Source organism: Saccostrea cucullata, unplaced genomic scaffold (genome assembly GCF_032062105.1).
Source record: "Saccostrea cucullata isolate Sc308-1 unplaced genomic scaffold, CSIRO_AGI_Scuc_v1 ctg1089, whole genome shotgun sequence".
Taxonomy (NCBI): domain Eukaryota; kingdom Metazoa; phylum Mollusca; class Bivalvia; order Ostreida; family Ostreidae; genus Saccostrea; species Saccostrea cuccullata.
In genome coordinates, this window is record NW_026927007.1 from 235236 (window position 1) to 251994 (window position 16759).

Genomic DNA, 16759 nt, shown 5'->3' on the forward strand with positions numbered 1-16759 from the left:
AACAATAACAGAACTCGAACCCTGTTTACAAAAACTGTGTACATAACACGGGTGTGCTCGATTTGCTAAACTCTGTACGCATCTCTTAGTTCAGATTGATTGATTGATTGTATACTGTTTAACGTCCCTCTCCAGAATATTTCACTGATATGTAGACGTCACCATTGCCGGTGAAGGGCTGCAAAATTTGGGCCTATGCTCGGCACATAGGCCCATTGAGCAGGGAGGGATCTTTATCGTGCCACACCTGCTGTCACACGGGGCCTCGGTTTATACGGTCTCATTCGAAGGACCGCCCCATTTGGTCGCCTTTTACGACAAGCAAAGGGGTACTGAGGACCTATTCTAACCCGGATCCTCACGGGACTCTTAGTTCGGAATGACGATACTTGTGAAGGTGTTTTGCTTTTTAACATTTCTACTCTGAATAAAATTATTTTTCTTGATAAAAGTTTCAATATTTCTCATTAAAACACATCAAAATTGTCAATTTTCCTAAGGATTAAGAATAAAGTTAAAATTTGTGAAAGTGCAAGGATATGTCAATCAAACCCGCCAAAAAATTTAAAGTTTTAATTACTTTTAAATGAAATAAGATTGTTAATTAATTTTTGTGTGAAATTCTATTTAAATATATAATTCGTAATATTATACAGAAAAAATGTGAAAATATTAACGTCAAATCTGTGTCAAAGTACCTTTAAATACACATAATCGGTACAAAGTTATGAAATATTTATTGAGGAAAATTACAGCTGAACTCCCCACTTTAATTTGCCACTAAAGCGGAAAATAGTTTAGTGAAGCATTTCGGTTGTTTTATTTCATTTTATTTTATTAAATATATAATTTGGAGATCAAAACAATCACACTAATATGGAGTTAAAATAAGTCCCTATGTTGGCTAATTCTAAAATGTTTTCACATTTGTGAAAACAGTTTTTTTTTGGGGGGGGGGGGGAATGATGTCGTCTTGTCCCCCCCCCTTTTCCCCTGTGTTTTGGTTGCGATTTATGGGCTCTTAGCTAATTTTTTATTCACATAAAATGAAATTTTGTAAAAGAGGGAAATTTAGGGGAAAAGGCTTAACAGATGACAGGTTGAAAAACTTGGATAAAGCAGAGACTGCTTTAAAATATTTTCTGTATTTAGGTACGTGGAAGAATAATTTTGCCACTCGTAGAATTTATCTCTTTAATTCCTAAGGATAACAAAAAAATAAGTTTCACTTCGAAATAAGATATTATTGAAGCTGAGCTGTCTGTTCTCAGTTGTTGCATAATGCATATACTGACTGACTGTATATTGGTTAACGTCCCTCTCCAGAATATTTCACTGATATGGAGACGTCACCATTGTCGGTGAAGGGCTGCAAATTTAGGCCTTTGCTCGGCATTTACGGCCTTTGAGCAGGGAGGGATCTTTATCGCGCCACACCTGCTGTGACACGGTGTCTCGATTTTTACGGTCTCATCCGAAGGACCGCCCCATTTAGTCGCTTTTTACGACAAGCAAGGGGGTACTGAGGACGTATTCTAATCCGGATCCCCACTGAGCTATATTGCATAAACATGTACAAATACTTTTGTTTAATAGGGGCTACCGTCCGAGCATCAAGGAATCAAACATATTTTGTTTTACATGTACAGAAACATCATGTACGTAAACGACATTAAGAATTTAGATATTTACATTTGAATCTATGGAAAAAATCAAACATTTGGACCACATAATTTTTTTTCTAAAGAAATATAATCTGGATTCTGATTCATTATTCATCCGGCTTTCTAGTATTTGTTACATATAAAGAAAAAAAAAATTAGTAATTTTTTCACCCTCATTTTGACCTTTTTGCACTAAAAATTAAACATTTACCAAAAATAGGACTAGAGGACCACTAAAATTTTTTTTGATATTGCTATGTTTTAACACTTGCCTTGATAAGTCTACTTGCAAAAAAATAATAAAAATCCATGACATGCGATGTGCCACCTAGCTATTGCCTAGTTTTTCGGTGGAGAGTCTCTTAATAAGGAACTTGTATTATGTCAATCATCGGTCACATGACCTTTAGTTTAAATTCAACCCAAATGGACAATATTCTTTTTTTAATTTTACTTGCATAATGCTAAGTGATAAGATGGATATTAATTTAGTAACAGCCCCCACATTGTTGGACCCATTCGAAATTTTTCGGTGGCTGTGAACTAAGTCGAGATAAAACACGAGTTTGTGTGCATGTGCGTGTGCTTTTTAAATTCTGAAAAACTTCCATGGTACAGGACTTTGTGTTTATACAGATTTACTGCCCAAAAGCCTATGGATTCCAATTTGTAGAAACACGTAGATACATGTACAAATAATTTTAACTTGGATTTTCTGGATTAGAAATCGTCATTCAACGAATCTCTCACAGTAAGTACCCGTTTTGTTACTAGACGTCGGAATCGGGGGGTGGGGGATGGGCTAGAGGGGGACTTAGTCCCCATTTGCTTCCGACGCCTATGTACAGTTGTATGAAAAGCTTAATAAATAAAAACAAACTCAACAAATATAAAATACGACTGTATTAAGGCGGCCCGATTTACTTTAAATGTGCATCACGTTTTTTAAAACGCAGCGTCGACTCAGGCACATCACAGTACCGTCACAATTGAATACAAAAACGTCACAATTAAAAAGACGTCAAATGGCGCTAAAATGTTTTGAAGATATTCATACTTGTTTGCTCTATAAACCGTGCTTGTTGATAGCTGGCTCATTCTGGCATTTTTATTTTTTTTTAGAAAATATTTTTTTTTAAATCAATGAACAACTTTGGCACATAATTTATTTTGAGGTATCAATTTCTTGGTACAGATTTATTAATTTTATCTTGTTTTATTTCAATTTGTGAGTTAGAAAAAAAAACACTACAACCAAAGGTAAACGATTTTAGTTTTTTCTACTCGAACATGTTGAAGTGTTTATACTCACTATTTTTCATTGTGTATGAAGAGAAAATTAGTTCATAATGTAAGAATTATTTAAGTTATAGAAACTAATATACGAGGGACATTCAAAAAATTCTGGCAACGGTTTAATAAAAAAATCACTGTTTTGTGGAAATTGTTGAGTTTGATATCATTGGAAAGATCAGAAAAATAAAAACATGTTGTGAGGTCACTTTGTAATTTTTATGACGTTATAACTCCGAAAATGACGTCAGAATATAGAATGTTTAACATACCGACCATAAAAATGACGTAACAAAAGACACAATTTAATCAAATTAAAATTCTAAAGACAACTTTTGCTCATTACTTGGACACAAGCTAACGGACGCAAATGCCAGTTGGTTGAATGTTTACATAAACTATAATTTATCATATGGTGTTCTTTTTCGGAGATCTTTTTGTTCTGAAATGGTTTTAGCGAGTGTTAAACTTAGCATGTTTTTGATCGACTCTCCCCCAAACTATTGCGTTAAAGAGACCTACCTGTGAGAAAAAGACAAAGTTGAAAATCGAAGAAAAATAGACGATCGTGTTACAAAATTTAAAGGCATACATTCGTAAAGTGTTTTGATCAGATTTGTGGGATCGATGAAGGCTCAACAGAAGTTAAGTTTAGTTTGTCCCATACTTTCCTGTAAAATTCAAAATGGCGGCGGTGCAGTTGTAACCCCACCACACCTCTACATATTCGCAAATTTTAATGCATGGAAAATAGATAAGATTTAAAATGTCTGTGTAACTTATTTTAATATTTTGGATTCAAAAGTCAAAAGCAGTAATGAGTTTTTGCGCACCGAAGATGAATTAATATGAATGAATACGCACATTTTCAAGTCAGGGACAAGATTTAGTACATTTCATTCGAAAACGGAAAGAGTCCTTTTACTCAAAATATATTTGATAAAAGTTGCATTAATATACTTCAGTTTAATACAGGACATGTTTTATTTCAAACAATGGACAGCTATATACTAGTACAGCTCAACAAACTTATTAAGCTCACATGGTTTTTCGCACAAAAGGTCACACTGTTGAAATAAAAATTACCATTTTGGAACTGCAGTACGATAGCATAACCCTTCGTTATATTACATATATAATGCCAAGCATGAATATCTTTTTAAATTATTATCTTAAGTTTCCAAAGTGAAAGTTTTAAAGAACAATTTATAAATAATGATAGGATGTTTCGACTATACGCCCAGCAGGCACACAACGTTGTTTAAACGTTGAATATTAGTTGAAGTTGGGTTTAGACGTTGATAAATCTAGATACAATGTTGATTCAACGTTGACTTTTCAACGTTGAAAATTTAACGTTGAATCAACATTGAATTTAAATTGAGTTGAATTGCCAACATTGACTCAACGTCGGATCCTCGCTGAGGGGGCCAATCCTATTTTTCGCTGATGGATCATTTGGGCTATGATAGTTTCGGACTATAACACTGTCGGACCATAACGAGGTCGGACTTGACAAATTAAGTCGCTTTACCGTATATCATTACTAACAATCATAACTAACCAAAAAAGGTAAATATAGGAATTTAACACATTCAATAATAAATATGAATTCATTACGAATTTGCCAAAGTACGAATTAAGAGCATACGCAATAGGACATCCGGAAAATACTCAAAAAGACAGCATAACACAACCCACTCAATACCAAGATTTAATTTAAAAAAAAAAACTCTTTAAAGAAAACATTTTGGCATGTCAGAGTTCTAGTATCAATGAAGAAAAATAATTTGTCGAAATGCATATCTGGTGCATCAAAAGTTGTACCGTATAAGATTTGCATCTTTCCATGGAATGGTTTCATGTTCTGGACTATTTCGTGATCACATGTGAAAATACAAAACGTTTGTAAATGCTCGGGTTTTGTAAAATGATTCATTTATAAAATGTATTTTGGTGAAAATTATTGTAACGCAATTCATTATTGATAGGAAATTAAACACTTACTGTTTACAATATCATTATTTTTTCATATTGTGATATACCGTATGTTTTCATTTAAAGGGGTTCCGACCCTCTGTATTAATTTCACCTTAGAAAGTTTTAAATTTGTAATATTGATTTTCATTAACAACAATAACATTAGAACCATATGGAAAATAGTTTGAAGTATAAAGCGCTGCTTATTTTTTTCAGAAATGATTTTTATGTGTAGATCATGAAATGAAGTAATTGATCACAGAGAATAGAAAGAGTAACGATTTATTATCAGAACATTAAATATAATATATGGGGTGCATATGAAAATAATACTGACTATTATACCTATTTAAATCATGTTAGAAAACATCATGGGGCGATGTTTCTTAAGTCAGAAATTCACAATGCTGTATGTGGTTGTAAGAAAAAAAATATATGTGATGAGGAGTTATCTTTCTTCTAAATATTTCTCCATGTGAAAAAAGCCATTCTAATTAAAATACTGTATTAAGTACTTGAAATATTAAACCATTTTTAAAATGGTACTTAAAAAGATTCAACTTATTCATTTTATTACGCATTTGATGTTGGATTTCAATGTTTTATTGTTTAATATAATAAAACAATTACAAAGAGATTTGCAAAAGAAATAGAAAGTAATGCTTCCATCACATGTTTGATAAATTGACTACTCAAAGGTCTTAGAAAACTGATTAAGAAAACTGTGAGTAGTATAACTATTTCGTTCTCTGAAAGTTATCTGTCTTATCAGAGGGTCGCTATATATCGCTTCAACAAAATTAAGAAGGCGTCTCAGCAAACGTGCAATAAAACGGTTGAAATTTTAAGTAAGTATCTAATTACTATATGACACCCCCTTTCCAAAATAAATAAATGAATAAATGTTGAATCAACTATATTTCAACATATAATCAACGTTGATTATCAATGTTGATTCAATGTGAAGACTTCAACGTTGATACAAATTTTCAAAATCTTACATAAAATCAATGTTGAATCAACATAGAAAAACAACGTTGATTCAAAGTTTATTCAATGTTGTGTGCCTCCTGGGCGGTTCTACCGTAGGTTTTTACAAATTGTATAAAACGAGCTTTCCTTGATCCCATGTAGTTGAAATTTTTATATGTTCTTCTTAAAGGTGAGTATTTAAAAAAAAATCTTTGCTCATTTACCATACTCCTCTTGGTTTCTTCGAAATGTGGCGCAGAAAAGGGATAATATTGCAAAAGGAAACCACACTTAAGGGTAGGATAATAAAGTATTGTTTATTTTTTTAATAGTATAAATTCCTTCCATGGAAAGGAAAATTATTCTGCATTTACGGTTTGAAAAGTTAAATTATGCAGTGGGGTGAATCTTTCATGATTCTAGATTTTAGAAGTTGACTCTTAAAAGTTACACCTTAATAAAATAGAAAACAGTCAAACAGATGAAAAATACCATTACCACCCCGAGTTAAAGAGTCAAATTGTACAGAAAATACAAGTTACAGTAGCTGTACTGTACCCATGTCTACGTTTCTGCCAAGAGCTATGGCTTTCAAAAGAACGGATTAAAAGACAGTTACAATTGGCAAGAAAATACAAAAATTCAAATGAGAATAGTTGTTATTTTTCAGCGATGAATATATCAAAGTTCTACCAATTAATTTGTGTTTCAATTAATGTAATAAAACTCAAATTATGTAAACTAATACATTTAGAATGTATTTTGTTGTCTAGATACACAATATTATATCATAACAATGTGACCTTAATTTGCGCAAAAAACCACGTGAGCTTAAAAAGTTTGTTGAGCTGTAAAAGACCGAAAATCCAGTCGTATCAAGTAAATAAAAATCTTGAATGAATGACGATAATAGCATAACCAGACATAAATTGTGCTAGTAAAGAAATCATACAATGTATATGGAATTGCTGATGACCAGTATCATAGTCCTACTCTACCTCTTTGCAAATTAAAATTTTGTTTGAAATGTTTTTTTTTTCAAATAAGCCTTTGGCAGCACGTATTCGTTCGTCTCTTGTAGATAAAAAAACGCGACTTTTCAGTATGCTAAACATTCTATATTTTGACGTCATTTTTGGAGTTATTACGTCATAAAAATTATAAAGTGACGTCATAATGTGTATATATTTTTCTGATTTTTCCAATGATATCAAACTCAATAAGTTTTGAAAAACTGTTAATTTTTTATTAAACAGTTGCCAGATTTTTGTTTGAAATGCCCCCCGATAGTATCACAATCGTTTGCTGATGTAATATAAACCCATTTCAACTTATGAAATATCTAGTTGGATAAAATAAGTCCTATTTTTGTGCTTTGATATGCCCCCTTTTCACTGCAAGAAAGGCTACCTCCAATTTTCTTTTCATTTTTTAAAAGAGGGATGCAAATTGCATAAAATATGTGAAAAAACAAAACATTTCATCATTTTGTTTTTAAAATTTGTCAAGTCCTTTGTTTATTGCGGAGTTTTAATTTGTAATTATGTATATAAGCATGAAAATGGTCCATATCTTGAAAGTGCTCATATTTGACTACAGTTAAGGCAAGGTAACAAAATTTCATTCTAATTTTTCTTTGCATAATACATACAAATTTTTTCCAAGAATAATTTTTTTTCATCATCCCGTTTTCGTTATTTCCAACTAGATGGGGCTTTCTTAATATCAACAAGGGAATTTGATTGATCATACTAGGCTCGCAATTTTAGGAAGAGGGGGGAGGGGCTCCCATACTTCTATCCTAAAGTAGTGTAGATTCTAAATTTATTAAATCATGACCCCGGAGGGAAGGGCGAGGCAACAAGTTTTACATGTACATTCAATTAAAAAAAGAAAAAAAAAAAATAAAAATCTTTATAAAAACCACGGGGCCAGGAAAGCTGGAATTTACATGGAAACAACCTTGAGTTGTGTAAATTTTAAATTGTTTAAATAATATATCCCTAGAGGTAAGGCAGGGCCAAAATAAAGAATACAAGTTTATTAGAATTAAATAATTATATAAAAATTACCTTTAAAAGTCCTCTTCTGAAGAACATCTGTGTCAGAAAAGCTAAATCTTATGCGAAAGCATTCTGGGCAAATAGATTCCAAATTGTCCAAATCATGACCCCTAGGGTAGGGTGGGGTCAGGATAGATATTACAAAGGAAAAAAAAATGTGTTTAAGAACAGCACGACCAAAGTGTGGCCAATTGACTTTTTGTCCAGGAAAGCTGGAATTTACATGGAAACAACCTTGGGTTGTGTAAATTTTAAATTGTTTAAATTATATATCCCTAGAGGTAAGGCAGGGCCAAAATAAAGAATACAAGTTTATTAGAATTAAATAATTATATAAAAATTACCTTTAAAAGTCCTCTTCTGAAGAACATCTGTGTCAGAAAAGCTAAATCTTATGCGAAAGCATTCTGGGCAAATAGATTCCAAATTGTCCAAATCATGACCCCTGGGGTAGGGTGGGGTCAGGATAGATATTACAAAGGAAAAAAAATGTGTTTAAGAACAGCACGACCAAAGTGTGGCCAATTGACCTTTTGTTTCACTTTAAACCCGAAATTGATTCAAGCTATAAATGTTTAAATTCTTCCAACGTTTCATCCTTTCTTAAGATTTAGCAAGGCATTTATAATAAACCTTGTTTATGATATGATGCTTTATAATTCAAACAACAATTGAACAGGATACAAAAAGACAGAACAAATGAGTAAACGCTGAAAATAATGGTACGGTTATTATTAATACATGTAATATAGTCAGGACAATCCTGAAGTAAGACCTTTTAGGAATGGCTGTAATGATGATTATTTTGATTGAAGGGCTGTTTTTGAGAAGCCTAGCAAAAATATAAATGTATCAAAATACCTGATCCTGAAAAAAATTAATATCTGATGTCTGTCTTTAGTGGAAGTCCCAGAAGAAATTCTGAGATGGGACCAGGAGGCCAGAGAGCGGTATGTGGAGTACGCTAAGAGAGGAACAAAGACAGTCCACCACGCCCGGGGGATGATTGTAGGATGTGCTGGGGCGGGGAAAACCACGCTACTTAAACGTCTGCTCGGATGTAGTAAAAAAGTGATAAAGGAAATAAAATCCACAGAAGGATTGGAGGTGCATGAGGAAATATTCGATATAGACGATAATACAAAATTATTAAAAGGTATAATGTTTGTTATTACAAAGTAATCTGTTGTACATTCCTTTCTAAATTATGAAATATTATTTTCTTCCTTTCAATTTATATGGTACGCATAACCCAATCAAATCACTGAAATTAAATTATACAAGATTTAGCCGTTTTTTGATAAATATTTAGTCATGTCTTAATCTTATTCTTTCTAACTCTTACCCGCAATTCCCCCTTAATGACTTTATTGAATAGAAATATCAGAAAATCTTTGTTAAGTAGTGTCATCGTGAAATTTCATATTTACATTCTAATTGAACACTTATTTTTGGTCTTTTAGGAACAACGTGGGTTTTGCCATTTTAATTATAATAGAAACGGGGTTATCATTTTAAATGATCAGTGCCCACAGCACCTTTAGGCCAGAGTTTTTTTATTTTCTGTTTAACGGGAATTTTTATGAAAAAATTGGGTCGAGGGGACGAAATAAAAATAAAAAGTCAAAATTTGTCGAGTCGGGGCCATAATAAAAATAAAACAAAAAAATGGTGTGAATTTTTTTTTTTTTCATTTAAATGATGAAAAACGAAAGAAAACACAATACAATTTTGTTAACAATGTATTTGTATTTCAAATACGGATAAAAAGATACAACTGCATAAGTTATCCTACTGTGGTTTATCACACTTGCACATTTATTCTAGTATGAAAGCAAATCAATATAATATTATAATTTAAATTTGTTATACAGCAACAGTAACGTTGGATAAACGCAGATGACAGAAAAACCACACTGGTCAAAATTTTACACAGGTCTTCAAGTGATCGTTTATCTATTGTATAAAATTTATAAACGTCTTGATAAGAAATGTTTTAAGCTTCATGTATAATATGATTTAACAGAAGTTAAAAAAAAAAGCAATGAGGTTGATAGCTAACTTGACAATGCTACATATGTATTTTAGTATAAAGGGATAACAAATTTTTGAGGTTCCGAATGGAATTTTGTCAGCTGAACTTTTTGATGAACAACAGCAAAGTCATCGTGGACCAGAAAGTCTTCTGAACTCTTCACAAATTGTTGCATAGGTCTCTGCCAAGAAATAAAACTGCAAAAAAAAATTTCCTTTATGAATATGATACTTTATTAGATAATCAGTTACATGTAGTAAATGGTAGAAATAAGAAGATTAAAAAAACGTATTTATTTCATATTATTTTCTTTTCTAAATGAAGATACAAAATATCTTATGAGTTTTTTCTTAGATTATAAAAAAAATAACTATGATCTATTAATATCATTCTTTTTCTATTTTGCAATAAAAGTATTAAATTGTCCACTTCTTTCTATCCCTACCTTTCCACAGGATATGTGCAACTCTAATATAACTGTCACTTCACTTGTCAGTACTTTATACCAACTCCTGTAATTCTGTAGGAATCCTAGCCTCATTTTATTAGACATGGACTTGGATCTAAAATATTTTAATCATCATTTTTATGTCCCTGATATAGTTAGACACGATTCATTGTAACTTTTAAGATAAAATTTTACCGCGAATTTTACCTCAACTTTTTATGTACCATATGTGATTAAATTAAATCTAGAATGTAAACATCTTTAAAAGAAAAAAAAATACATAAAAATGCCAAACACTGAAAAATTTTAACAGAAAGTTTATATCAACGTCTCAAAACTTACCCCCAACTATTTGGACACATGCTCCACAGTTCATTGTGCATCTGGTGTATTTAGGTTGTCAATACTTTAACTCCCATATCAAGAACTTTCTTGTTTTCATCATCATTGGATTTAAAATTCAAGTCTATAAATGTCTTGAAATGACATTGTTGCTTGTTGATAGAACCCGGGAAGTGTGATAAACTAATTCCTTAAACTGGTTATGACATCGTAATCAGCAAGACGCTCGTAAAAGACTTTGATTAACACAAGCTACAGTGCAGGGAAAAAATTTTGTTACAGCATCAATGCTGATTTTGGTGCTTCCTATGCTTGCTGATTTTGATGCTTCCTTTGCTTGCTGATTTTGATGCTAGTTATCCTTATCCTGATCCTGGTTTGATCCTTATCCTGATGCTGGTTTGAAACTAGGTCAATGCTAGTAATGCTACCGAAAGTAGGATTATCCTGCCGGAAGTGGATAATTCAAAAATAGCATCGCTATTTTAAGCCATTAAAAATAATTTTTGGGGTAATTTTTATTTGTAATTTGTATTAAATGACTTTCCTTTATCTGTTTTCACTTTGGTCAATGCTAGTTCTATCCTTTGCTTGCTGATGCTGATCCAAGTAATGCTTTTTTTTTAATGCTGATGCTGATGCTAGTTCTATCCTGATCCTACTTATGCTGATTCTGATGCTGGTTTATGTAACAAAATTAGTTCCCTGCACTGTATGTCAAACATTTACATGATTCTTTAGAAATAAGGTGTACATCAAACCCGATTTTATTTCAAACCATCAATGAATGACACAGTCGGCGGGAATTTTAAAAATAAAAGTGAAATTGACCTCTTTTATTTTTATTCGGCATTTTGAAGAAATTGGGTCGGCGCTTCCCGTTAAACAGAAAATAAAAAAGACTCTGGCCTTATTTGAATCAAGTGGCTGTCTGATGATAATTTATCAAAATCAAGATAATAACGAGCGCAGCGAGCTCAATAGACTAACGTGTATTAGCCGAGGAAATTCGGATTGAAATCTGTACATACGTCAGCCAAATTTCTCTGTACAACATTCCCAGAATTCCTGCACTACCCAATGTCCTTTGCGCGAATAAATCAAAAATAGTAAAAACTAGAGCAAAGCTCGTTGCAAAGCAACGAGTAGGTCTTCCGTCCTGTTTGACCGGAAGTAGCTTTCATTTTCAACAAAAATGAGAAATAACGCCTAGAAATAGTTTGAATCCTCTAAATCTATGTTAATTAATGCAAAAATAAGCAATTTTTGCTACTTCCGGTTTAACCGGAAGTGACGATGACGGACGGAAAATTAATTTTTATGCTCCAAGAGACAAATGTTACCAAAAAACTTGAAAAGAACGGCAAAAATACGCGTTTTTGACTACTTCCGGTTTGGCCGGAAGTGACGACGCCGGACGTATTTTGACGAGTCAAATAGATTAAACTTGTCATTTTGAACAACTTTGCTTCTTTGAAGTATTACAAATTCTCAATACTTTTCGAGATATCAAGTAAAAATTTTTGGCCCCTCTAGATCCCTAATTTTAGGGGTCAGCCCTTTTTTTGAGATATCATTTGAAAGATCTTAGAATTCTTCACAATTTTTGTTCTATATGTCTTAACAAAATATTTACAAGTAAAAAGATATAATAGAAAAAGTGTAAAAAATTTTGAAACGCTCAATATGGCTTTTTTCAGACCATACCGAGCGTTAACGTGCAGTACTTCCGGTGAAAGTTAACAACACAGTGCAAATCTACATTTGTTGCTCTATCTTCCAGACAAGCTTTCATCTTCCTGTGATGAGCGATTTTTAAGAAGAGCGACGGACAAAATGACCCTTAAAAATCACAAAATTGCGAAAATTTTCGAACCGTAAGTGACGTCATCAAAATGAAAAAAATGCATCAAGTTTTTAATATGTTCTATCAGACCTGAAAGATTCATAAAAATCTAACGAGCCGTTTTCGAGAAATCGCGTGCACAAAATCGGGGAGAAAAAAAATAATAAGAAAAACAGTGGAAAAGAAACAAACGAATAACAAGAAGGTCTTCCGCTGAAGACGGAAGACCTTAAAAATTAAAGGAACATTGTTTCTTACCAAAATCTTAACGAAATGACTTTGCCTTACCTTATTCAAAAAAATACCCCCATGCCACAACACCGGCTTTCACCTTGCCCTTCGGAAATGAAACAAATGACGTCACCGGAAACTTACGAATTTTGACGAAGTCATATCGGTTGCTTCCGTGAAACTCTGATGTTGCGGTGCATAGCAACATGGTGGCTAAAATAAAGCAACAACTTACTTGAAAAGAACGATTTAATGCAATCTCTTTTCCATAAAACTTTCGTTTGCGTCCTAAGTCAACAGAACTTTTTATCTGACGTCATACTTTCGTCACTTCAACGGTTCGGGTATTTCCGATTTTGTCGGAAACTTCCGAGAAGTTTGGAATATCGATCCCGAGGCTTGGGAAATGATTACTTTTTATTGTTTTGTTTTATTCTTTTTTCTTTCTTTTTCTTGAATGATAGACACTACATGTGTAGGTTTATGATAGTAAATAAACTGCGCTTTCCCCAACGGTCACAACGTAAAACATATTATTTATTTGATGTTGGTTACGTTAAAGAAGATTGTATATTGTTGAACTTCCCTCTCAAGAATTTTTCACTCATATGGAGACGCCACCACTTGCCGGTGGAGGGCTACAAATTTTGTCCTATGCTCAGCACTCAGGGCCTTTGAGCATTGAAGGATCTTTATCGTGCCAGCACCTACTGCGACACGGGGCCTCGGTTTATACAGTCTCATCCGAAGGACCGGTCTCTACGTCCCGCAGTGGGATTCGAACCCGCGACGTAAGGATCGACTCCTTACTTCGCGACTCTAGAAAAGGGCGTTATAGTAGATTTGATCACGTACCGACTTCATGTCATACCCCAATGAAACTCTAAAAAAAATGATATCTTATTTGTTATATCTATGTTTCACGTTTTCATTCATGTTACAAAGAAATATAGGCATTATAAGACTTTGATTTTGAAATGCAACGTTATACATTACAAAGTCATATGACATCATAGTCGAAACTTTCCAAATTGCTTGTGCAGTTTCCTTTCCATACGCAAGAAAGTCTGATTATGTGACCTCCTGCATGTCATCGAAAATTGAATTTTAATTTTATTATCATTGTTATACATGTATGAGGAAAGATATCAGCAAATGTAAATATGTTGATTTTGATTTTCGGAACTATAATTTAATTTCGATTCCTCCCTCTTTGAGGTTAAAAATTAGTATTTTCAATTATGTTTTTCAGTTTAGTTGTAGGATGTAGCGTGCTTTTCAACAATGCTGATTAATCCCCAATTAGTGATATTTCAAGTACATTTAAATGCTGTTTATAATGAAGCTAACACTGACTAAACAAGGAGATAATACCTGACAAGAAACCATACATTATTTTGATATATTTTCAGTGAAATCAGCACATAAGGATAGCAAAAGTAAAGAAAATAATTCCACAAATGTTGAAACAAATACTCTGACGATGTTTGACTTTGGGGGACAGTGTGCGTACTACGCCTGTCACCAGATTTACCTGACCAGGAGAGCTTTCTATGTTGTGGTGGTGGACGCCTCTAAACGTCTTGACCAGAAGGTGGATAAGGAAGTTTGTGATCAAAATGGTAGTGTTTTCAGCGGATGGACATATGGAAGTATAAATGATTTAAGCTTCACATCTTCTTTTATATTTGATCATTAATGTATATTTGCCCTCTATGAATTTCCAAAACGGTCTTCATAATAAGCATTTTACAACGTGATCCTTTCTACAAAAGATCAAGAAAGATGTGTGTACATTTTTGATGGCCCAGACCTTTTAAGTTGTTGAAACATCTCTTTTTTCCTTCTACTTGTATTTCTCGTAAAAGGTAAAATTCTTGAAGTTCAAAAAATTATTTTAATTTACAATATATGGTTTTAATTTTTTTTCATCTGAAAAAAAAATATATATATATTCTTTAACTTCACACATTTTCCTGTGCGCTAGACATCAAGTTTGTATCATTCTTTAAAGGAGTTGGTTCCTGTAATCAAAAGTACTGAGAATTTGTTTTATAAATAAAGTATTTATTTATTTTAGACTACTTCGCGTTTTGGATCAGGTCTATACACACATACTGTGGTTCTGACAATGTAAATGACACCAAACCAACAGTCCTGATTGTAGCGACTCATTGGGAAAAAAGTAACAGACAGTATAAGGTAGGCATGCCAGGGTATTTCATATAATGAAACCATCATTTAAAAGACACCATCATCAGATTTTTGTTTTATTAAGCTAACTTCTTTAAGTTTAATTACCTTTTGCAAAAGACTTGTTATGTAATATTTTATGCAAAAGATGAAATTAATTTTACATTGGCACTTATTACAACGATGTTATAAAACATGTATTTCTGAGACAATTATCACTGGTACAGTGGCTGGAACGTTATTGTTGACAAACCGATCGTGTAGAATCGTTCGTTTAACGTGCGCGATCGTTCGTTAAACGTGCGCGATCGTTCGTGTATCAGAATCGTTCGTGTGCGTTTTCAATCGTGTGCGATCGTTTAACTTTTTTCGTTTTGTGAAAATTTTTCGGAATGTTCAGATTTAAAGATGGCGGAAGGCAGTAAAGGAGGGAGACTTTCGGTGCGATTGAAATTGAAGATTTTAGACCTTCGTGCGAACCAAACTTCAGTGCAGAATGTTATACGTATTCTATGGAAAGAGGACGGTGTGAAATTTTCACGGATAGCTGTTTATAACTTTCTGAGGCGACATAGTTATACTGGACTCTTACGAAGAAAACGCCGAGATGTTAAACCGCATTCAGTGAAGTTAAAGACATTGCATCTCAAGTTTTTGGATTCGTGGATGTATGCTAATCAAGAACTTAAGGCTGTAGAACTACAGAGACGTATGTTTGAGACTTTTGGTGTCAATGTGTCTACTAGTTTGATTTGCAAGAGGAGAAGGTTAAACCTTGGCTGGAAGGCGCACTCAAGCAACAAAAACTGTCAGCTGATCAGCAAAAAGAATAAGAAGGTTCGTATGAATATCTCACCAAATCACTGTCTCCTAATATGTTTTTAAAATTTGTGTTAGTGTATGATTTTGTGTTTTCATTTAATACTAAGTTCTTAGTTTAAATTTTGGTGGCTCTACTGTCTACAGAAGAGTAAAGACAAAAACAATGTTTTTATCAACCCCAAAGTCTAGTGCTAAAGTGTTATAGAAAGTATAGTAATATTACTAAAGCTTATAAATGTAGATTATTTCTGTAATTTGTGGAAGGCCTAGTTATATTACAATTTTAAAAGCTTTTCATGATTATTATTTGATATTTCTATAGGTACGGATGCAATGGTGTATGGATTCCTTATCGCGGAAAGAAGATTTCAGAAATGTTATCTTTGTTGATGAAAGCTGTGTGGAGATGTGCTCAAGTGGCAGGCTGATTTTCCACCAGAAGTCATCAGATATTCAAAAGAAATGTGACCGTGTACCCAAACCGAAACATGCCTACAAGGTAACACAATATTTAAAAAAAAATCATATTCAATAAAATGAAGTGAAGTCTTCCTGCCAATATTTCCAAACTCAGTTTTTAATTAACTAATATTTTAATTCAATTTTAATTTATTTTCATCAACATTGAACATGTTGATACTTGTGTTTTGAAAATGGTGTTTGTGTGAGCAAAAAAGGCATATTTACGTCCAAAATATTAACACATTTTGTTTCTTAACAGGTTAATGTTTGGGCAGGGATTTCTTATAGAGGGAGAACGAGCATTTGCATTTTCAATGGCATCATGGACTCTGTGATATACCAACAGATTCTTAAGGATAATCTGCTGCCTTTTACAGATGAGAAGTTTCCTGATGGCTATCGGTTATA

The 16759-nt window shown here is 33.0% G+C and overlaps 1 protein-coding gene across 1 annotated transcript in view; it reads left to right on the forward strand.

Moving 5' to 3' along the window:
- LOC134273234 (uncharacterized) overlaps window positions 1–16759 on the forward strand; it is a 37214-nt gene that overhangs the window by 9542 nt on the left and 10913 nt on the right. The window contains exons 7-9 of the mRNA XM_062755429.1: window positions 8874–9128; window positions 14287–14526; window positions 14955–15076. Of these exons, the coding sequence (XP_062611413.1) occupies window positions 8874–9128; window positions 14287–14526; window positions 14955–15076 (617 nt within the window). The remainder of the gene's footprint in view (window positions 1–8873; window positions 9129–14286; window positions 14527–14954; window positions 15077–16759) is intronic.